The sequence below is a fragment of the Volvox carteri genome (assembly GCF_000143455.1).
Source record: "Volvox carteri f. nagariensis unplaced genomic scaffold VOLCAscaffold_17, whole genome shotgun sequence".
Classification (NCBI taxonomy): Eukaryota; Viridiplantae; Chlorophyta; class Chlorophyceae; order Chlamydomonadales; family Volvocaceae; genus Volvox; species Volvox carteri.
In genome coordinates, this window is record NW_003307560.1 from 1,307,221 (window position 1) to 1,330,983 (window position 23,763).

Below are 23,763 nucleotides of genomic sequence, written 5' to 3' on the forward strand. Positions count from 1 at the left end.
CCTGGGCCCCCNGGCTTTTCAGCCCACAGTGTAATCAACGTCATACATACATACATACATACATACATACATACATACATACATACATACATACATACATACATACATACATACATACATACATACATACATACATACATACATACATACATACATACATACATACATACATACATACATACATACATACATACATACATACATACATACATACATACATACATACATACATACATACATACATACATACATACATACATACATACATACATACATACATACATACATACATACATACATACATACATACATACATACAATTGCGCACAAATACAAGACACTGAAGACCGCAACAATAACCATCGGCCGGCTTTGCAGCTTCTTTCTGAGTTTGCTGACCTTAGCTTTGCAGCTTGCTGCCTTTGTGCTTTTGCTGTCGCTGTCGCTGTTGCTGCTTGCCGGCACGACAGGAGAAAAACACCGCGCCACGAAACGCCCACAGCAAGAAACTTTGCTCCGAACGTATGTACGACATCACTACATCACGAACGGACACAAAGTGGCACCCACGCAGTGAACATACGGGGAAAGACCTTCATGCCGTACTCCCTACACGCCGTACCTTGCCAAGGTACAACAACTTCATACCGAAATCCCCCTCCGTCACCAACTCGTCTATCCATGTGCAACGCGCCTTCAACCATAGAATCCAAGAACGATGGCCGACCTTGATACGACGTGTAACGGCCTCACGGCCGGAAATCTAGACGCGTCCTAACAAACATACGACATGTACGGGCGACCGTGCATCCGGCGTCACTCACCAGCAGCGGAAGACGATGTGAGCTTGACTGCGTTGATTAGAAGCGTTGACAATGGGGGCCCTTCCTTCACGCCGACGCAACGTCGCACTGGGGTCTTGGAGAGTTGAAATGTGGTGTACGCAGAGATTCTCGTTGCCAGGTGGAATGCGGTCGATCTGGAAGGTCTTGGGCAACTCCAATGAGCAGTCGTCTCTGTCGCGAGGAAGGTCACGGACATCGGACGAAGTGGTCATGTCTCGCCTAACGACGTGTACTTTCCTGCCAGACCGCCTAGCTTTCAGCCTTCGTAGGCTCCTTACATAGCTAAAGCACAACTGTCTGGATTACGCTCAAACGCCGCATACGCCCATATTCTTGCAGCAGAGCGCTGCACAAACACATGCCCGTCGAAAGCCCGTCGACAAAGCCCCTTATATTTCAAAGATCCATACACATGCTCAAGAAGCAAACATCTCACCTCAAAAAAATGAGTTGCCGCAAGTCGCACCTTGCCCTCACAAATGAGTCATGCAAGTCGATGTCCGTGAAGCGGCGACGCTGTGCCTGAAGCAACGTCAGCAGGGGTTCAATAAATAACTGCTTGAGCTAGCCGCGTAATAAATTAGAGCAATGGAACTGAAGTGCGGCGGCTACAACGCGAAGGTTTTGCAACGAACAGTACCTTGCAAACGTTTGCAGGGTCCACAGCAGCTTCTCAGGGCGCCGCGCAGCTGTTCAGGCTTCCTCATTTGCTGTTCATATGTAGGAAGCTAGCAGCTTTTACGGACGCACCAGAGCTGGAACAGGCCGAAAAGAAGGGCTCAAACGTTGGGTGAAAGCCTGTGATCAAATATCGGACGTTGTGCACATTTGCTAATGGAGCTGGAAGTGCTATGGGAGGTGCCTTTTGCCAGAGGCCAGCTAAATTGTACGGCGCAACAGCTGCAAATCCAAGTGTGTTGGTAAGGTGCAGTTCGGCGAACTCACTTTGTCGACAGTTAGCCTATTAAACTTTTAAATTATAGCTGTATGTCACTGCATTATCACGTTCACCTCCGTTCCTCTGCACCTGGTTACGTCCTCCCCGGAAGCAAGATCCCTAAGTGCAAGCCCTTGCAAACAACAGGTCAAGTTATCATGAAGGCCGTTGCCTCATTTTTGCTTATGTGGCATAGCGGGCGATTGACGTAATCTGCCCATGGCGGAAGTGCCAAGAGCTATTGATACAGCGTTATGGTTCTTGAAGTTCTTCTTGAGTATCTAAGGTGCTTTAAGTCACGTTTGCTTACAAATGGAACTGCGGCCCGAACAAGGGCGCCATGGAACTATCATGGGGGGCTTTCCTTTGACAGGGCTAAGCCATCCGTAGCTTCTTCTTTCGAGGTCATCCATCGATGCACCATCATTGTCACCCAGCACTGCTGTGAGCAGCGAGATCGTGCACCGCCCAGCTCCCTATCACCCTATATCCCTCCCGTTCACCCTCGCCCGTTAGCCCCTTCCCACCACATTTCCGTTTCCTATCACTTGTTGCCATCCATCCCTTGCTCCAACAAGTTCATGATCAGCTCCATCACTGTGCTGTCATCCCAACACCAAGTGACAACATGTAATCAGCAGCTGCCTTCATGATGCCGACCGAGCTGCGGTAGCCTGATAGTGGTCCACAGGGTGGCTGCAAGACAGACGGTCCGACACATCCAAGTACAAGAGAGTGCATGTATGATGTGTGGGACAGGGGGGTCATATCTTCACCCTACAGCCGCTACCTGGCAGATCCTGCCTTCCTGTGTTTATTTTCAATTTTGCCGGTGAATTTTCCAGTTCATCAGCTCCTAAAATGACAATTGCCGCGTCATAGATAAATGGTGGCAATGTAACGGTAAGATACCGAAGTGCACACAACAAGGGAGCCGACGCGGGTGCAGGGCTTGACGACCAAAGCGCACGCGGGCGCTACGAACTGTTGAAATACTTACACACCAACGGCACGCGGCCTGGATGTGGCGCTTACTGGCGCCGCTTCTCATCCAGCGCGTATCGGACAACCGCACTTTGCTGCTACTGCAGTTTCTCTTTATCTTCTGCTAGACATATCTATTGGATAAAAACGAGAAAATAGAGAGGTGTTGACAAGGTGAAGCTTTAGTCGCGAGCTCGGCTGTAGCCTCGATCACGCTGGGGCTCGAACCCACATGGAAATAGGTCCCCGGGGCCGAATCTAAAATATAGACACCCTATCCATGTCCATCGCGCCATCCACCGCCACCAGGGTCCACGACCACCGCCGCCGCACTGGCTTCACCTCTGGCCTAACCGCACCTCTGCTCCTTGCCATACACAGATTCGCAAGAAATTTGCCTCAGGTACCCGCCAGTAATCGCAGCTCTTGAAGGTACTCAACTCCGGCAGTAGCAGCAGCAGCAGCAGCAGCAGCAGCAGCACATCATGTTGATTGCAGGACCAGGTTCATGCAGACATACAGTGAGAAACAAGTGGGGAGGGCGTGTGTGTGGACAAGTCAGCGTGTGATGTGTCTATTACCGGCTCATAGCAAATCAAGCGCGCAATATACCTCGACGGTACGACACAGTGCTGCTGCTGCTGTTGCTGTGCCGCCAGCCTCCGGCCAAAGCCCACTGTGCAGTTATCACTAATCCTCGTACCGTACCGCGACACGAAAAACACAATAGGATGATGCTCCACAAACTACGGCACACGGAAGAGTCACGACACCACAACCGATAGCAACGGACCAGTTAATCGCCCGTACAGCCGAAACAGATTGGTAATCTGCTGGACACATCCCTCAACTCAAATCAACGCATATACTGACACTCGTAATAGTGAAGTGCTCAGCCCCCCTCAGCACCACGACGGGGTGCCGCCGCCGCCACAGCATCACCAACACGAGCATCGGGAAGAAGACAGCGGAGCCAGGCGCCTCTGCCACCTAGGGAAGAACGATAAAGGGAAAACACAAGCGCGTCAGAGAACGTCCCATTTCCTAGAAACAGCGCACTTCTCTCCTTTACCCGTCCGCGAGCCCATAACCTGAGCGGGTAGAAACCTACCGTACGAGCATCAGGCGAGCATGCGGTGGTCGGGCCCTGCATTGCAAAGTCCCGCTTCGCGCAAATAGCGACACGAACAACGGACGCGGAGGTGGGGCTGGCGAGTGGTGCGCTCTTGGCAGCTCCACCTAAGGGACTACTAAAAACGGACACCGGCGAGGCCTTGGCGCTTCTCAACCGTTCCTATCCTTCTCTATCTCACCTCCTATGCACCACCCGCCCTCCTGCGGAAAAACTGCTCCCTGGTGACAGACAGTGCACTCCCGCGCAGGGAAGCGAGAGAGAACTCAGGCCACTACCAGGGAGACCACTTCCGGAATCCTGCTGTGTTTTACGACATGCTACTGCAGGTTTTATTTGAAACCCTTGCACCCGTACCGCACCGTACGTTACTGTAAGGAACCGCACCGTACCGTGTGGCATTCATATCCGCGGTACCGTGGCAGCAGTTGCCGGAAGGCGTCGTTGTGGAGCGATAGCGCGGCGTCCATTACCGCGACGGGCAGCGTTTCCCACAACGAGGTCATTAAACACAGGCACATACTGAGATACACAGCAATCATGCTTGGATGGTGGCTAGCAACGCTAATCCGGACTTTGTTTTAGGGCTGGACACCTTTCCTGAAGGGGTCTGCTCCGCTGCGCTTTGCTACTGTTGCTCCTGCTGTTGCTGTTGCTGCTGCTGCCACCAACCGCCAGCCAAGTACGACTGCATAATCACGCGATACGCGGCGCAGGAAAACACAATTGGCACGGCGATACGTACACACCACGATACGGCACGGATCCATATCGCCGACTTACCGCATGTATCATCTGGAGGGTGCTTGCACCGTAGATACCGCCAAGCGCCGCCGGTCAAAAGGAGGGTACGCGGTTCGGGGAACAGGTGGGGCGGGGCGGGAGGGGATGGTATCGTTTGCTTTGCTACTGCTTTGCTGCTACTGCTTTGCTGCTACTGCTGCTGTCGCAGCAGACCGCCAGGCAGACATGATTGCACGCTCCCAACAAAATGCGGAACTGAAAACCCTAAACAGTACGACCAACCGCAAAGCGCGAGGTATCTTGAAATCCAGGGGCTCATGCAAGGACTGCAGCTCGTGTAGCGCCCAATCGTTGCGCCCTCGGCATTGGTGTTGATATACGGCCGCCGCGCAGCCATAAGGACGCACCAGAGGCAGGCGGGAGGACGGGGCAGGAGGATGGGCGGAGGGGAAGGAATAATCAGCAAGGTACGATGAGGAAGTTCATGAGGCCGTCTTGTTTGGGTTCACGAGCGAAAAGACATGCATAAAATCTTATCCATAATAGCTCACGCATTCCTACAGGTGTTTGCTTTGCCTTGTAACGATCACTGTCGCTGCTGCTGCTGCCGCTTCTGCTGCCAGCCGCCAGCCGAACACGATAGCAAGGAAACGTCCAACATGGCACCGGACAATACACCAGGCGCTGCACAGGGTACGACGAACTGCACTGTGAAGTGCAGTACAGCACGCAACGGCACTGGACGCAACGCCTACGTACCCCATCAAAGCCCACACTAAAGGTTGTCGAAATCATCAGTTCCTGCTGAACCTGTTTGCTTTGAACGCCTAGGCCCAGCATGTCATCTCCCCGTCGCTCCATGTCACCGAGCCCTAACATGGGACGAGACACGGACGAGACACGGAACATCGCACGCTGAAAGGTAGATGTAATTGTCGTCCTGCTCACAGCATTCATCACGCAGATCTTCCAGTTTCTGCCTGTAAGCGGGCAAACAGAAGCAATTGTGAGGACAAACTTTGCAATGTAGTCTTCCTGGTGCTGCTATCCAATTGCCTGATCCTTAATGCAATCTAAACATTTCATAGCTCATGCATTCTGGGAAGACAAGAGACGGACAACTCCAACTTCAACCGTCGAAGGCGCCTGGACGACCTAGGTGCATTACAGTCAAACCCACAAAAGCCTGAGCTATCCAGCTCCGAGCCGTATAAAGCAATAATATACGTGTCTAGATTGAAAATATCTAACTGTTGATATGAAGCTAATTTCGGGCATTTGAGTTTTGGCATGGTTCTGAGTTCTGGCTTCGGTTTTAGTTGCATGTGTTACACGCATCAGCCCTACAGGCACACATGTAAGCCTGGGCTTAGGAAGCGCAGAACGTAACCCCGACTCCCTGCGAACCTGAACCTATCGGCTATTGCAATTTGATCATGCCTTTTCGACGCGAGGAGAAGCCCCAAGGGCCCACACACCAAAGCATCCGCCACCCACCAATTAAAGTAATTCTACGTGCTGCACAATACGCACCCGGAAATCCAATGTACTCCCCGGGCTGAGGGACAACCTCGGCAGGTTTTCTGGTACGACAGTCAACCGCCAACTGCAACAATCGCCTCGGACCTCTTCCAATAGCTGAATTCGTGACGGTATTCTTCATTTATGCACTTCCTTGCCTCTACGGTATATGTTTAAATTTGAAACTGTAGTCAGCCCAACCTTACAGCAACGATACCGGCAGCGTCGCTGCTCAGCTCCGTTCTCCGTGTATTTTTCTCCTGGCAGCCTGAGTTGTGGTGCATCCTATACGCTTAATACGGTACTAGTAAGGAGTAGCATCTACGTAGAAACGGGCCCGGAGCCCAGAAATGGAACGGGTCGCTGACGTCCCAGCACACGGCGAGTCCAATCGGGACCCTTCTGACTTTGCTCTTACCAATAAGAATCTTGTTTGTTGCTACGTGTGCCGCCTAATCAAGTCGCGCAACCAGGTGCGGTGTTTGTTGCGGTGGAGCGTTGAGGACGCTGCTCAGCCGATTCCCTTTTGCAGTTCCATGATTCGGGTTGTGACAACTGCAAAAATCTTTTTGGACCTAGCATTTCATTTGAGGACTACACGACACCAAGCTTCTCGGGGCAAGGACTGAGGCTTTTAAACGAATCAGGGACTTTGTTCTTACGGGCGAGGATGGAGGCAGTGAGAGGATTCGTAAGCACATGGCCTAACAATGTTGCTTGCAAAATGATCGCTTAATACGGTTTGTTATACTCGTAAAGTTGTGTCTTCAGTAATCTCTTCCTACCCCATGTGCACGTGTAATTTACGTGATGATGGTTCGAATTCTCTATGTGCCGTACACAGACATCGCCTCCTTCACCAGCATTTGTGGTCAGGTTCCGCCCCCCCCCCACCGAGTCATGGCCAGTGTTTATTTTTTTGGTAATATATTACTTTTTTGGGAATAAATGGGGGTCTGAGCCTGGAAGAAATGGAATAATTGGTCAGTTGGCCGTACTGGTTCATTACTTCGGCCATAAGTCGCCCCAAATGCCTTCTGCACATGTAAAGCTGAACATTTGGAGCTTATACACTATTTATATATAAAATATTTGATGATATCACCATGAGACGGCCCGCTGTTGCATTCAACTTAGGTGAACGGGGCATTCGTTCATTCTTGACCAAAGCAAACGGCTCAGGAAGTCCGCAGACGCAATGCCCCAAACATTTAGAAGAAGAATTAGATAATACAGAAGACAAGGATAGGCATGCCGTAGCTTGATTCTGACGAGGAAGGGCCACCGCCCCAAGATGTCGCCACGGCACCACCGCCACCTTCAAGGGCGGGTGCTTCGCAGCACGCACCGCTGGTGATTCAAAAGCGCCAGCAAACACAGCGTGTGCCGAAAGGCCAAAGCGATGGGAGCTGGCGGGAGAATGAGGGAGTGCGTCGCTTCCAGGCGCACTGGACAGCTTTCTCGAATGGGCTGAGTGTGTTGTGCCAGATATGGAGGCTGGCGAGGTGCACGACCGTGTCCGGTGCGGTCCCTGCTCCCTCAGCCGGCAGCGGGACATCACGATGGATGCCAGGCAGGCCACACTAAAAAGCCACGAGCTTTGTGAGTGCTGTTTACAGCACACCGTACAGCCTTTGAGGGGGGGGTCTGGGGGGGGCGCAGCGCCCCCCAGCGACTATACAAAAAGGAATTGTAACCTCAAGAAATACCCAGTTTATTACTCTAGGGTATTAGGCCCCAAACGAAAAAAAAACACTGGTCATGGCGTTCCTCAACGACCTCTTCACCATTTTTGACCAGCTGGTGGAGAAGCATCAAGTTTACAAGGTCGAGACCATCGGAGGTACGGCATTGTACGGCATCGTCGTACATATCATAGTACGGAAGCGTACGGGACTGAGGCGATGCCGTTTTTGCATAATTTGGCGGAACGGCTGCCGAGAAGCGTGACTGTGTTACATTCGAGGTGCTCGTATCCTATCTTCATGTTCGATAGCCGCTCTCCTGTCTGGGCCTTTTTTCATAGCTTTTGATACCTGTACCAAACCATCTTTTTCATATTCGCCCATAAGTGAAGCACCGGCCAGCAGCAGTGGCGAAATGTCTTGGTGGTTCTTCTTGGGGTTTTATTGGGGCTGGTTTGGGAATATATGGGACTATTCACTGCACGACCCCGACGCGACAGAGCAAGGCCTACGGGCTACAGGTCGACCACTGGCCGCCAGGGCAGCACCCGGGGGGGCCGTACGTAGCTCCACGTGTATGTAGCTCGAAGCTTGCTGCGACAGATGATGTATTTCTAGGCAAGTCCGCACATCGTTCGTGAAACCCTAACTTTTCACAAGCTTCGCAAGATTTTACTCTCCGTTTTCGGTTTCTGTTGGCAGCGCATGTTGCCGGGCCCTCCTCCCCCTCCTCCTCCCCTTCCCCTCCTCCCCCTCCCCCTCCTCCCCCTCCTCCCCCTTCCGTGCGTGAATCTGTGTATCGCTCTTGCCCTTCTCGCTCCAGTCAACGTTGCCAGTCGAATGGAGTCCACGGGTGTACCTGGTGCCGTACACATTTCTGCGGCCACGCGGGCCTTATTAGGCGCCGCGGCCGACGGGTTTCTTTCCACGGGGGAAATTCCCGTCAAGGGCAAGGTACGGATTGGGGAGTTGGCAGTTGACAGTTGGGAATAGATGTTATTGTTCTTTCCTGGTATTCGCACTTTATTCGCACTGGTCCACATGCCCACGAAGATCCGCCACCACGCAGTTCTTTGTCGGAGAAGTGAGGGGGGGCCATATTCCCTCACTCACTCACTCAAAGAATACCAAGCGCAGCATCATTCGCGTATTGGGGTGTGAAACGCAGTTCTTCATGCAGGTCGTCATCATGTCATCCTTCTCTGCGCCTCCCCCCGGCCTCACCAAACCATGTAACCCATGCGGTTGTATGACGTACGGCGCAGGGGTTCATGCTCACGTAAGTGTACGACCCGTGCGGCGTCGCTCCGCAGCGCTCTCAAACAGTCTCCCGAACTGGATCAGGTGCGGAACAGGAGGGTGCCGCTGTGGCGGGTGCCGCTAAGCTATCGGGTGCCTGTCCTGATCCTGATCTACCAATCTTGACCGCTACAGCCGTGCCGGGTATTGGTAGGGAAGGTCCCCAGGTCCCCGGGGGAGAAGCATCTAGCGGTACACCGACAGAGGCGCCGCCTCCGTTGCCGCAGTAGGCCATGTACGACATGACGTACATGGCACCCCAAGTGGTATGATTGTGCGCGCGTGTTGCAAAAGCGAGGACCGCTCTCTTGCGTGTGTGCCATTCCCGAATGTATATTCGACGTTTGTTGTACTGCAGCATGTACGGAGTACGGAATACGGCATAATACGGATATGGCACGTGTTTGTACAATTGTGTCAGTTTTGTACTTTGGCTCGGTCCTGCGATGTCGGTTCCCGCAGCTGTGAGGGAAGGTGTTTTCCGGGCGCGTGCAGGAGGGTCCTTCAAACCCGCCATGAATATCTAGCTAGCTAGATAGCTAGATAGCTAGCTAGCGGGATTGTGTCTTGTAAATTATTTTGGCGCTGGCACATATTTGTCTTGGCAGGAGTTTGTCACTTGGCTTTGCGAGGGTCGTGGTAAGGGTCGCTGTTTGAGAGAGAGGAGAGGAGAGGGGAGAGAGAAAGAGAGGGAGAGCGAGACAAGTGTCAATGGAGACGCGCATTGGATTCGGTTTGGGGTTGGATTCGGAGCTGTGTATGTACGTCCTGCACATGGGTTAAGAACTGGCAGTTTGGGGTTTGGGCTGGAAATAGGTTTGGTCACATGACACCTGCGTACGACACACGCCATGAGACACGCACACACACACACACATGGTTGCTTTTCTCCGACAAAACACACAATATAAAATGTTCGTACTTACTCGTTACGTTGAGGACTGCATACTGCGACGTTCGGCTTGGGGGATATACGGTTGTACGACAGCACGGATGTACGGATGTATTCACAGATTTGTATGGACGGCGGCTGCGGTGGGAGCGAGGAGCGAGCGGTGTGAGGAGGGAGCGGCATTTACTTTTATCACTGTCGGGAGAGCGGCGGCGGAAGCTTCTTTATGATATGTCGCGGTCTTCAACGCGGCTCCTGGTGTGGGGAATTTTGAAGTCAACGAGAAATCAACTAGAAGCCCTTCCTTGGCTTAGTCTCGGCCGCTATTATATATGCACCTTCTTTTATAACTAACCCATTATATCGGTCGGCGTTTCGGAAGCAGCGAGGATAAATAACAGCCATGCGCAATAGCAGCTGTTTATAAATAATATAGCAGTAATCGTCGTTATCCCTCCCGTTCACCCATGCCCGTTAGCCCCATCCCGCCGCATCTCCGTTCCCTACCACCCCAGAGTGTCTGTACGTATGTGTGTATGTGTGGTCAAGCCGAGTCAAGCCGCGCTCATTTCCGTGTTAAATTTTTCGACGTCAGCATATCACTCTGGTAGCTGTAAAGTATATGGTCTTCAGTGTACACGGCTTGACTGATGGCTTTTTAAGATGTCCTGCGTCCCATGGGTCCCATGTCGTTCACTCCCTTCCAAGTGCCTCCCGGGCGGATGCCGAGTGGCTGATGAAGAACTTGCCGACGGCAGTGGGAAGAGATTCTGTGTGGGGAAGACATTTGCCGTTCAAGGTCAATAAAGACCGTACGGAAGCCCCAAGAAACCTAGCTAATGTGAATATCTTTAACATGTTCACAGCCTCTGTCTCTCTATTTACAGCAGAAAAAGTATTGCAGCCGAAAGGTGCCAATGCAGAAAATAGGTAGAGTTCGCCTGTGGCAAACCACCTTTTCAACACGCATGTAACTTGATATCTGTATTGGTGTATTTCAACGTTCAGGTAGGGCGGCATACTCGTGCTGCTTTCTTATATGTTCTGGATGGTCGTTAGTGGTCGCATAGACACCACTCGTTTGCAGGGTAGGGTGGCATACGAAGTGGCGGACATTGTTACCACTGGCACCCCGCTGCACCTCCATCCGTCCTCCCAGCCGTCGACCACCATCAGCACCACACCTCATACAGCCGCTGGTGCATCGTCAAAAGGTCAAATGATGCTCCTGTTGCTGCAGCCTCCCCGCCGCCTCACCCAGCCGCCGCATTTGTTGTTTCTGTTCTGTGGGGTTTGTGTGCAAATCTCGTCATCACGTTGTCATCATTGCCACCGCCTTCACCAGCTCTGTGACTCTCATCTCATCATCATCATCACCGCAGTTATCATCACCGCAGTTATCACTAACACCATTATCGCTACCGTGTCACTGTGCCACAGGTCCAGGCCATGGAGCTGGATACCCTCACCCCGGAGATGCCGCTGCTGCTCAAGGAGATGGGCATGAACTACGACCCCGACCGGCTGCCGGACGCCCACTGCAGCCTGTGTCCCTGCAGCCCCACTTTGCACCATCACAGCTCTCACCCTATCCGGGAGGCCCTCCACCTTCTCCACCATACCGAAGCGCGCCCAGAAAAGGTTCGGAACGCCACCACCACACATGCACCAAATTCTCCCTCACAACTCCTCCTTCTCAGTTCTCCTCCCTCACCAAATGCTTGGTTGGGGCCAATGCGCCATGCCAGCAATGGTGCTCGTGCATGCGCTGTGCAGTGCATGCATGGCCACTGCAAATGAATACCGGTACACACCGCTTCACGAACACTAAACGGTTATAAATCACAGAAGTTAACTTACGGATTATCCCAAGGTTATTAACGACTTCTGTTGTCCAGTCGCCAAGCACCTGTACACCGCCGACCTCTTCACAGCCGCCAAATCCCCCTTCCGGAGTGCAGAAGTCCTCCCGCCATTTCGCTCCTCGGCATCCCTCTTCCAACTCCCACTCCATGCCGCCCTGCTGTCCTGTCGCCATACTCCTCTGGTCCTTTCCCGCCAGCGCCTGCACCTCCTCAGGTTTCCCCCTCCTGGCTTCGTTGCACTGGCCCTCCGGTGCACCTGCCTAGAGATTTGCTCACACACATCTGCACTTGCGACATGGAAACCTGGCACGACATGCACCGTACTCTCTCTTGCTCCTATCCGAAGAGCCTTTCGCTATAAGCCACAGCCCAGGGCCCCGTGCGGCAGCCGAGGACCTGTCCCAGCAGCACCAGCAGGACCAGCACCAGCGGTGGACAGCTCCATCCCTCAACCCCATCTCCGCCATCCTCATCGCCCTCTACGTCATCGTGTACAGGTATACCTCTCCTGATCCGCTGTTATTGTACCGATGCAGTTTTCTTTCTAGTTGCCGATAGGGTACGGCAGCTTCTGCAGTACGGCACTGCATGCATGGAAGGCCTCCTCGAGTTCATTCACCATCTCGTCCATCACAAACTGGAAGCTGAACCAGCGCACCTGCGGGTCCCCGAGAGGACGGTGGGGCCGGGGGGTGAGGGGTGAGGATCCATTAGCACACGGTGCTGACAAGGTCAGGTCGGGTAGTTGCCCTGTTGGGTCGCATGTGCTCTGCAGCGCGCTGCCATGAATGTGCTCAGAGCCATGTTGGCAGTTGGCAGTTGCGTTCCGTTTCAGTTTCTGCAACGGTGTGGTGGCGGCAGGGGACACAGGAAACTCGTGACCTGGCATGTCGGCTGCATACCCCCCGTCATCCACACCAGCCACAGCTGGCCCACCCCGGGTCCCGGCCCTGGCCCCCTGCACTTGTCCAGGTCCACATCCTCCCAGCCGCACACACGCCCTGTACTCAGGACCGTGTACCCCCGGACCTGTGAAAGGTACCCCTCCTCTGTGGGGGGGAAGGTAACCGGCTCCACGGACATCGAGGAAAGTTGCATGCTGCTCAACCGCCGGAAGTCATCTCGAGTCGAATCAAAAACCAGCAGGCTCGAATCCTTTCCACCCGCACCGCCACTCTGACCCACATCAAAGCTGGCCCGAGGTCGTGTGCTGCCGCCGCCAGAGCCCGCACCTGCCGCCGCCGCTGCGGCCACCCCAGCCGCCACCTCGACTGCCGTTACCGTTGCCGCTGCGGCGGCTGATGGACCCGATGCCTTGCATGTTGGCGAAGGGGATGATGATGCTGGTGTAGGCGAAGTGGGAAGGGTTTGTGGGGAGTCCGTTGAGGCTGGGCTCCGTAATGCTGCTGCTGGTGCGGAGGCGGCAGCGGTGGTTGTAACGGCGGCGGTGTGTAGCTCCCGAGGGTCCGTTGGGCGGTTGGCAGTAGCCTCATCCGCGGCGGCGGCGGTAGTGGCGGTGGCGGCGGCGGACGACTCCGCGGGCCTTGGGGTTCGTTGGGGGCAAGCAGTCAGATGTGAGGGCAACCCACATCAGGTAACACTGTGACGGGCGGGCGGGCTGATGCCGCAAGACATGCGGATGTAGGGGGTAAGAAGTCCCTTGGCACCTTTCCTTGTTAAGATGCATCATGCGTCACGGGCCCCGGGGGCAGGGCCGCTACCACACACGGACACACACATATGCGGCCCATAGGACACGCCTGCCACTACCACTGCCACTGTACCCCATCACCACCTCGTACCGGCTGGAGAGCTGCTCCATCCAAACCGGGGCGGCGGCGGAGTACGCGTTAAAGGGCGTGGCCTGAGGACGAGTACGAGCTGCCACCTGCAGCGGCGGCGGCAAGGCAGCCGGCGCGGGGACGTCCGTGCCGACGACGGTCTGCAAGGAGGTGCGAGGCCTCGGTGGCAGTGGCACCGGGGACGCCGTTGCTGCAGAAGCAGCTCCAGTGACATTACCAGCGTTGGCATTCGTTGCTGCTGCTGCCGCTGCCGCTGCCGCTGCATCGCCGACTGGGAAGCCGACCAGGGCGTCAAACTGCAGGCCGCCAAAGATGTCCACGGACTCCTGCTGCAGCACCGCCGCAACTGACCCGACCACAGGTGCAGGAGCCGCCGCCTTCTCCACAGCCTCGAAAGCAGCCTGCCGCTCCGACTGTCTTTGTTGCTGCTGCTGCTGCTGCTGCTGCTGCTGCTGCTGCTGCTGCTGCTGCTGCTGCTGCTGCTGCTGCTGCTCTTGCAAGTACCGCCGGGGTGTCAAGTGCAGCGCCACCGCCCCACCGGGAGTCCCGGACAGCAGCCTGGAGATGAACAAACCGCCGCCGCCGCCGCCGCCCGCAGGACAGGTACTCGCGGTGTTAGTGTTTTTGCCGCCGCTGGGCATGCCGCTCAGAGCGGTGGCGGCAATGGCACCGGCAGCACCGGCAGCACCGAAGCTAAGGCGCTGCCCCGGCCGGCCGCTGCCACTGCCGGCCTTGGGCAGAAAAGAAAACTGGGTAAGGGATCCGCCGCCGCTGCTCCCGCCGTTCGCGGTGGCTAGCGGCGGCGCCGTGGGCACCAAAGATGACGACGACGGCGCCATGGCCGCCAGCAGCGGCTGCTTCTCCAGGTTGGCTGCCTCCGGCGGTGTTGCGGCCGGGGCACCGTCGGCAGGCTTCTGCACCCTGCAGTACCCCAGTACCCCGGAGCGGTTCGTTGCAGTATCGTACATATCAACCGCGCGACTCGAGGGAAACCTCAACCACCTCGTCGTCCTCCTGCTGCTGCAATCATCCTTATAGCAGGCCACACCCCAACAGCGTGCTGCATATCATTCCCGCGACGAACTCACTCCAGACAGGTACTCCTCACTCAGCGCCATACCCCGGGGGCCTCACCCCCGCACCTCACCCCCGGCCCCCATCACTCCCCGAACTCCCCACCGCGAGATTCGCATCTCCAAGGACATCCGCCGCTCGGCCGCCGCCCTGGAAGTCGCCGCCACATGCTGAGGCGTTCCGCACCCACCACTCGCTGCAGCGGCAACCGCTGAGGTCGCGACCAGGGCCGGGGTCCCTGCAGCTTTGGCGGTGGCGGCGCTGTTGTTGTTGGTGGTGGTGGTGTTATTATTGGTGGTGGTGTTGGTGTTGGCCCCGGTACGTCTTCGCTTCATGTTAAAGATGGCGTTACGCGCCCTGGCGTCACTAATCTGTGGTGGTGATGGTAGTGGTGGTGGCGATGGCGATGGGAATAGGGAGCGGGGGAGGGAAAGGGGGGAGCGAGGAGTGGCAGGTGGGGAACCTCAATGCCGCCAAACAGAGGCAGTATAGGGGAGCGGGGTACGTGAACACCAGCACCACCACTGCTGCATTTCTAGAGCTCAGTCAAATGCTGACAACTCACGAACACGTCAGCAGTTGACGTGGACGTCAGGGAGGCATGTACGTGTGTGAATTAAGGGGAGGACGTCGCTCACGTGTATGCACATATGTATGTCTGCATCTATGTGTCGGGGGATTATGTTGGAGGCCGGGGGGGGCGGGGGGGGGCGGGGGGGGCGGGGGTGTCGTGATGCGGCGCACTGAGGCTCCACAGGGGGAGAGAGAGCCGCCGTCCGCAGTATTCCACTGAAACGAGAAATGCACACCAGCTCCTGACGGCTTGCGAACGTACGGCAGTAATGCAGTACGTCGGGGCTCCCTTCATGCGGGTGCCATGCACCCATGGGCTCTTGCCGTACTGCGCAAGAGCGATCTGCGGGATGCTGCTGCACGCTCACACGTTCAACACGCGGTTGTGGGGATGTTTGTACAGCTGTCAAGCTGTGCCAGGATTAACGTGTATTGCCGTACAGCGCTGGTCCAACAAACCCCTTCCTCTTCACAAACCCCCACTCACCCACCCACTACCACACAGGCTCAATGTCCCCTCCCCTCTCCCCCCCGAACCAGCGCACCTGCATCAGGCAGTCTGTCACCTGGCCCAGTGTCAACAGGTTATCAACCTGGGGTGGGGAAGGTGGGGAAGGTGGGGGGAAGGCAGCGGGGAGGGGGGGATTAAGTGTACAAGTCAACTGCCTGCGATGGGGGGAAAAGACGGGGGGAATGAGTGGTGTATTAGCGGGCGCCGTACATGTGGCCTCCTGGCAGCCTGCCTGTCCCACTCTGTACCTCACCTCAATGGTGGTGGCTCCAGGGAAAGCTCGGAGGAGGTCCTGAAACACGTGGGCAGTGGGCAGTGGGCAGTGGGCGCCAGGACGGCGGATAGCGAGGCGTCTAGCTCGTGAGACTTCATGCCTCCCAAAACCCTAAGTCTACTCCTGAATTATAACACAGCGCCCCCGCAGTGCTTTTGTCCCCAGAGCTCTCACCTTCATCGCTATCACCGCCACCACGTGGACACTACTCCGAACACACACACACATCGCGAACCCTCAGTGAGAAGAGCCGATGATGAGCTCTGATGATGTACACAGTGTGATGCTAATAACTGTGGTGCTCAGCGGGCGCCCACCTCACCTCACCTTTTCGTGGGTGGGCGCCCCAGCCGGGCCCCCTAGTCCCCCTAGTCCCCCCATCCCTAGTCCCCCTAGTCCCTAGCCCCGGGCCCATAAAGCACACACATACACACACACACACACACACACGCGCGCGCGCGTGTGCACGTGTGCACACACACACGTACCAGTATGGCTCGTGCCTGGTAGTCCGCCAGTTCACTGAGCAGCTGCTTGGGGTAGTAGAGCCGCAACACCGCCTCCATCTCAGAGCCGAAACCCTCCTCGAAGTCCAGGAGAAGAGTCTTTGGGGGGGAAGGGAGCCACGCATATGTCTGTGTGCGTGTGCCTCTGTGTGCGTGTGTGCGTGTGTTTTTACATGATCTTCAGAGCCGCGATGGTGGTGCACGAACAACTTCATACCTAAGCGAGCTCTCGTCGTATGTGTGTGTATTTGTTATTTGTGAGGGGTAGGTATGTGGGGGTGATTGGGGGGTAAGACGAACCACTGGCGAATGGAGCATTGCGATTGGGGGGAGGGAGTACCGGGAAACACCAATACGCGAGGCAGTACGGCACATGCGGTACATAAAGGCCGTGCATGATATAAAGGTAGATACATCATGGCGTCTGTGCCGCACAAAACAGGATTGATATTTTGATGTTTGTGCACATGTTCATGTTTCTGTGTGTTAAATGCCATCTACATATGCTGATCCCACCCCACCCTACCCAACAATAACACCAGCACCAACACATCACGCCCAGACTCCAAGGGCCACTCCGGCACTACAAAGCATTAAAGACTCCCCGCCACGCCCCGCCCCGCCCCGCCCCGCCCCGCCCTTATGAAGGCTCTCCCCCCCTCTCTCACCCACAGCATCCTGGCCACTCTCCTCACGCACGTGGCGAGGCCCTCCAGGTCCTTCTTGGGAACCTGCCACCGGCCCCGGACCGGGAACCAATGAACACCTGGCGGGGGATGTGGGGATGGAACGAGGTTTCGGGGCGGATGGGGCGGATTGAGGGTGGAGAAAAGCAAGGGGGGGGAAAGGGGGGGATGTTCACCAAACTCAACAACCGCCGCGTGTCCCTCTCTGCATGCGGCTCACCAAACCGAGCCGCGCACTCTGCACACCGCATCACTCTGCTGACCGACACACACATATGCTGCTACTGGGAATGCTGTAGGCACCAGACCATACGCTTTTGGTTTGTTTCGGTATACGTGTATGACCCCGTGAAGGCTCGGCGGTCATGCGTTTGACTGGTAGCCAAAACCCCCTTTTTATGGAAGCATGAAATATCACAAGTTTAAAAGTCAGGTCGAACAGACAGTACTTACCCCTGGCCGCCTACTTCCCCTAAGGGGGGCTTGGCCAGTGGCTCCCCTGGAGGTCCGGCGTTTGTGGCTCCTCCAACTACCAACTACCAACTAGCTTGTAACCACCCACCCACACTGCACCGCGCGGCATGCCGTACACATACACATCTCCCCCTCCCCCTCCACTCGGCTCCCCCCCCTCAGCACACCCACCAGGCAGGAAGAAGTATCGGCCCCAGAAGTGCCAAATGTAGATTTCTCCCCGGGTCTGTGCCAGGTGCTCGTCCACTCGTCCAAGTGCCGTATACACCGCCGTAAACAGCTTCTCGACAGCTGCCTCACGGGAGTCCTACGGGGGCGATGAGCATGGCCGCACACACACACACACATACATACAAGCATATGGGCGTACAGGCTTAGCCTTCATTATAAAAAAAACATACATACGTATAGAGACTCATCGTGACTGGGCTTACGACGAGGGCGCCATAAGGCCCCTGGGCTACTGCATAAGCGTAATCCCTTCTTCCGCCGTCAGCAACTCCACAAGTACGGCATATGGCAAAGCCCCCCCATGAAACCCAACACACCCAACCCCAGCCCAGCCTCACTCTCTCCTCGTCATGCTGAACGAGCAGATCCAGTTGATTCGTACTTGTGTCGGATAGACCCTTACGGAGGCCGCCGCCGCCGCCGCCAACCCCGTTAAACGACGTCAAGCTATCGGCGCTCCCGCAGCCGCCAGCGCCGCCGCGGCGGAGGTCTTGTTGTTGCTGCTGAGCCCGTGTGCATAGCGCGGGGTCGCTCGCGCTGGGGTGCATCGCCGCCGCCGTGGCAGCAGCTGCGGCAAAGGACGCGGTGTCGGAGCCGTTCGTCGGCAGGATGGGTGCCGAACCCCTGGCTCTGGCGGCGGCATCCAATCTCTGGTGCAGGGCGGAGTAGCCGTGGCGATGGGGCTTGCGGCTGGAGCGCCTGGAAGAGGAGGTTGGAGGCAGCAGGGTTACATGCGCATGCAACGAATTGAAAACAAGTCACCGATGCTGGCGTCCAACAACATCAGCTGCCGAAGTCCAGGAGGGGTGGCGAGAGAGCAGACCAAATGCCAGTCACCAGTGCTAACAATGTCAACTGGAAGGCGCTGCCCGAAAAAGGCACCTCGGCACTGGGGATCGCCTAATGTGCTAAACACGACCCACCCAACCAACCAACCAACCAACCAACCAAACACCCAACCAACCAACCAAGCACGCATGCATGCTGCATGCATCCATGGATCCGTGTACGATCCGAACATTTCTCTTTTTGTTCTTCTTCGTCCCGAAGTCCTAGTGCTCGTCCTAGTTACGCTGTCCTTCGTGGCCGGCAGAGTGCTCGGTCTGATACCCCTTGCCATGCGTGTATGGACTCGCCCAAACCTCTCTCCGCTACCCCCCCTCCCCCTCCCTGGCCCCCCTTGCCTCCCCGGGGCCCCCCATCGGCTCCCAATCGTTTTCATTCTGGATCCTGCATCACCTGCCTACATTCTGTCCTGTCACGCCGCTCAGTGTCCACACCTGAAGGTTGTGGGATCGAATCCGAGCCATGACACTTGAGAAAATCGTTATAAAGTCTTATAGGATTTATATGGCATGATGGCACATCATTCACGATGCCAGCATTTGAGTTGGTGAAGGCGGATGGCACCGGAAGGGGCGGCGACGATGCTGCTCGAACAAAACGTACGGAAGAATCCTTCATCTCCTCACTCTCACTTGTATGGCATAACCCGACAGCAGCCAAAACACGTACGTGCGCATTGCGGCCTTAGTTCGGTAAAATAGTCATCAACCGGTTTCCGCTTTCATCAGCAGCTCGTCCATCTTTCTACGGTAGCTTGCTTTCATAGGAACACATGCATACATACATGCATACATACAAACGCACACAGCCCGTTCCCCACACGCACCATGAACGGAAGCAGGTACACGTGAGGCGAGGAGGGGCACGGTGTGTGTATGTGTATGTGTATGTGTATGTGTGTCTGTGTTTGTATGTCTGTGTTTGTGGGGTTGAGGGAGGGGTGACTCAGGGCCGGACTGCAGGTGCGCACCTCCTGGTTGAGGTCGTACAGCGCCTTGAGCGCCTTCTTCATCTCCAGCAGGCAGTCTATGGAGGCGCTCCTGGGCAGTACCACCACCGCCAGCAGCACACTCAGCAACCCGCCGGCGAATATGCCGCCCACTCGTAACAGAGCCAGAAGGAACGCGCCTGGGCCGGCAAAGCGCCAACAAGGTGGCATGCAAGGGGGGAAAGGGAGCCACGTTAAAGCCAGGAAACAAGGAAGGAACTGCCGGAAGGCGTCCAAAGATCGATAAACATACGGGGAAACAGCGGGTAAGGGGGGAGGGGGAAGAGGGGGGAGAGGGAAGTTAAGGGTTTCGGCACATAGTGAGACACTCCCGGGGGGAAATGTAGATGTTCGCAACGCACCAGACTGGTATACACACTGATTAAACTGGTAAGTAGCGGAGGTAACATTACTCATCTGGATAGCTCCTTTCCCCTGCAGTGGATGCACACACACACACACACACACATACATACACACACCTGGTATACACGACACGGCGAGAACTGAGAAAGCCCGCCGGTTTCGTCATCACTCACCATCACTGGCAATGCCAAGAGGCGAAGCCGGTCACCTGCCTTACCCGCCTACCTGACCTACAGCAGTCCACCCGACCCCCTCTGCCCCCAGTCAACAAAAAGGCCTGGAGCCCCACGGATCATCCTGCCCCCTTCTCCACCTCCCTCACCACCCCATCAACCCGCCGTACCTTTGTCCGGCTTGGCGCCAAAAGCCACAATGATGTACGTCAGCTGTACGAATCGTACCAGCTGGTCCAATGAGTGTTTGAATGCCAGGTAGGTAGTTCCCCAGATGGTGACTCCGGACATGAGGCTGATGAAGATGCCACCGCCAAAGGCACCAAATACGTGGAACCTGAGTGACGCCAAAAACACAGTACGGCAACTTGTACGGCAGGGGTATAACACCGTGTCACGCGATAGTATTTTCTTCTCAAATGGTTTTTTTGGGGGTTTCAACCGGCCATGAAGTGCTGTCGGTTACGTTGGAGCGGTCACGAATGTGGGGGATGCACTGTTGCAGTATCTTGCAGACCGCGACTTGGGTACTGTACTTCAGCTTTGACTGACAGCTGCCCTCAGTGGCCACAGGGCTGAGGGCGCCGAGGGGGGGGGAAGAGGGAAGGAGGGGGAGGGTGCTTCCAGGAAAAGGGGGAGCGGCCCGGTACCATGCACCAGCACCAGCACTACCCGCACTACCACCGCCACCTGGCAAAGGGAGTAAGTGCGCGCACAAGTGAAGAAAATGGCGCCCTGACACCACGCGACCAAGTTGCTGTAAGGAATATGCTTCAAACTCAATCATCTGTCTCAGGATAGCACTCGGGACTTGGACAGTGAGGGGCCCAAGTCGCAGGGCTCAGGGCTCACGTTGAGGTGGGGGGGAAAGACGAACCACGAACGAGTGAAGCTGCTGCCAGGGCAAGAGTGTACCAGAAGTATATAGCTGACCAAAAGGCGTTCTTGACGGCGGCGACCTCGGGATGATGTAGTGAAGATGATGTCGGACAACTACCTACCTAGCCGCCAAGACTAAAAAAAGCGCGGAAGAAAAGCAGTAATGCCAACCCGTAAAGAAGTAAAGGTGGGTGTAGAGGCGGCGGAAAAGTAGTAAAAAGAACTGCTGATGTGAAGCTAAAAAAATAATTTTTGCCGCCGGCCTGGCGGCGGCATTGACGAGGTTTGGCGAAGAACTGGCTGATTAGCTGGTAATAAAAATCTGGTGGTATGCAAGTGAGGTGGGGGGACGGAGGAAGGAAGGAGGAGGAGGAGGAGGAGAAGTGAACCGCACGCAACATGCAAAGAGGCAGGGCAGGGCGAGGGACGATTGGGGAGGGCTGGACACGGACGTAGCACACACGTGTAAACACGCAGCGGGGCTGTCGGCGTAGGCTGTGGTGGACGGCTGGGCGCTGGCCTGGGCAGCACACCCACCCACCCACCCCAGGGTGAAGCACACGCAGCCGATGAAGCCGCCCACGGCGGTGCCCAGCAGGCGGTCAAATGCAACCTGCGGGGGTGGGGCCTGGGGGGTTACTAGGGAGCCAAAACACGATAATGCAAATAACGCGAGTGCCACGCGAATGATGCAAGTAATGTAAAACACCATTAGCAGCCGACGTGGGAGGAAGGGTGAGCCACGGGTCACAAAGCCCACGTCCGGAGGGGAGAAAAGGGCGGGGAGAGGAGGAGGTAAGCAGCCCTGCGCGACCAAGGAGCGGCCACCGCTCCATACCCATCAGGTTACCAAACCCAAATCCAGATTCAAACCCCACCGACCCAAACCAACAGGCGGCCCCGAACCCAAATGAAACTCAGATAAGCCAGATTCAGATTCACATAACCCCATTACGAACATAACTGACGCGAAACCCGCATGCAGGCAAGAACCAAGCTTGTACCCAACCCCAAACTCGACCACCAAATCCAAAATCCAACCCGCATGCAAAAAACAAGATCAGATCCAAAAGGCCAAAGGCCACCGACTCTGATTCCATCCAGCCAACCCACTTCCTGTATCCGCAATGAATGTAGTTCACAAATCTAGAGTCCACAGCCGCACAGCCAGCCGCACAGCCAGCCCTGTCGCCCCCGGCCCCAAGACCTCCCCCCACACACACACCTGCGCTACCTTCCCGATGAGCGGCGCCGTCACCACAATGCAAGTAATGGCGGCCCAGTTGCAGCTCTGCCGAAAGTTGGAGGCGAACATCTGGTACTCTGCGTACTCGCCATGTAATGTACGGCGTACGGCATACGGCAATGGGACAGGTCAACATCACTGTGCAGAGATTGCAGAGATCACGAAGGAGCAGAGTCTTTAGCGGAGAAGGAGGGCGTGATGTTGTTCTTGTCGAGTTGGCTCAAGGAGACATTAGTTTGACCGGGATTAAATAGCAGCGGAGCGGTGGGCTGACGGCGCCAATGGTGTTGTATGTGCACGATGAAAGAGCAACGCCCAACGCGCCCGCCTTAACCCTATCGCGTGTCAATAGAAGAGGGTATCTTCGATCGTGCTTGGAAAAGGCATGGGGATAAAAGCAAGCGGGAACAAAAGGGAAACGATCCCCGTATCAGCTCCATCGGATTTTGTATGCGCAGACACACCGGACAGGACCACACCGAGGGGGCGTTAAGTGGAGTCGAAATAGGGCATCGCAGTCTACTGGGAATGTGAATCTCGGTGTTTCAGTGAACACGGAACACGGAATGTAAAACAGGGAACGCCTCTTGCTTGTATAGCTGTGCATGTTGTGCATAACGGGGCGAGGGAGGGAGTGTTGCGGAATGGATGCTGCTGATCGTCTCGGGTCGCCTCTAGCGCCTCTAGCTGTTGACAATTTGGAGGATGGCCGTACACACCGGCGGCGGAGTGGCGAAGCTGCATCTGCCTGTCGCACCGCACGTTATATCCTTACCCGGGGGGAATTGGGCGCAGTGACCCAAAATACCGAAGAAGATCACTGCGATGCTCAGGCGGGCAGCCCTTCGCGTCCAGTCGGGGACCTGGAGCCATGGGAGAAAATTGGAGAAGCGCGCATCGGCTGGGCTTGTGCATCGACCCATGCCCAAAAGCGGAGCCGTGGCGAACAGCTGGGCCCAAGCAGGCTGGACAGCAGCAACGATGAATATAAGCTGCCCGGGTTTGTGAAAGCATGCAGCAGAGGTGGCGTGGCGCAGCGGGCACCAGGCCGGATGCATGTTGCCAATAGCGCACGCATCGCACCTTGCTGAAGTCAACTTTGATCTTGGGAATGGACGCCGCGCGGTTGCGCAAGCCCATGGTGACACGGTGCAGCCCAGCCTGGACATGGATGGCTGTGAAGGGGGAGTGTGGAGCCATTTCCGGAAAGCAGAAAATAAAGGTGGTTGG

General features: G+C 55.8%; 2 protein-coding genes across 2 annotated transcripts; one reads left to right on the forward strand and one right to left on the reverse strand.

The window, feature by feature from the left end:
* Positions 1 to 7,924: 7,924 nt before the first annotated feature.
* Positions 7,925 to 11,839, forward strand: VOLCADRAFT_90582 (uncharacterized protein; the record flags this gene model as incomplete). The annotated part of the gene is made up of 6 exons (XM_002950048.1): positions 7,925 to 8,006; positions 8,672 to 8,802; positions 9,114 to 9,127; positions 9,162 to 9,192; positions 11,480 to 11,680; positions 11,816 to 11,839. 6 exons carry the CDS (start codon positions 7,925 to 7,927, stop codon positions 11,837 to 11,839), a joined length of 483 nt encoding a protein of 160 aa, XP_002950094.1.
* A 609-nt stretch (positions 11,840 to 12,448) lies between these two features.
* VOLCADRAFT_90583 (uncharacterized protein) lies at positions 12,449 to 23,733 on the reverse strand (the record flags this gene model as incomplete). The annotated part of the gene is made up of 21 exons (XM_002950162.1): positions 12,449 to 12,562; positions 12,869 to 12,953; positions 13,137 to 13,310; positions 13,707 to 13,792; positions 14,849 to 15,151; positions 15,899 to 15,946; positions 16,118 to 16,156; positions 16,627 to 16,743; positions 17,313 to 17,410; positions 17,976 to 18,111; positions 18,374 to 18,734; positions 19,275 to 19,315; positions 19,852 to 20,009; positions 20,232 to 20,304; positions 20,352 to 20,413; positions 20,579 to 20,745; positions 20,906 to 20,983; positions 21,833 to 21,900; positions 22,513 to 22,610; positions 23,309 to 23,396; positions 23,617 to 23,733. 21 exons carry the CDS (start codon positions 23,731 to 23,733, stop codon positions 12,449 to 12,451), a joined length of 2,511 nt encoding a protein of 836 aa, XP_002950208.1.
* Positions 23,734 to 23,763: the final 30 nt, after the last annotated feature.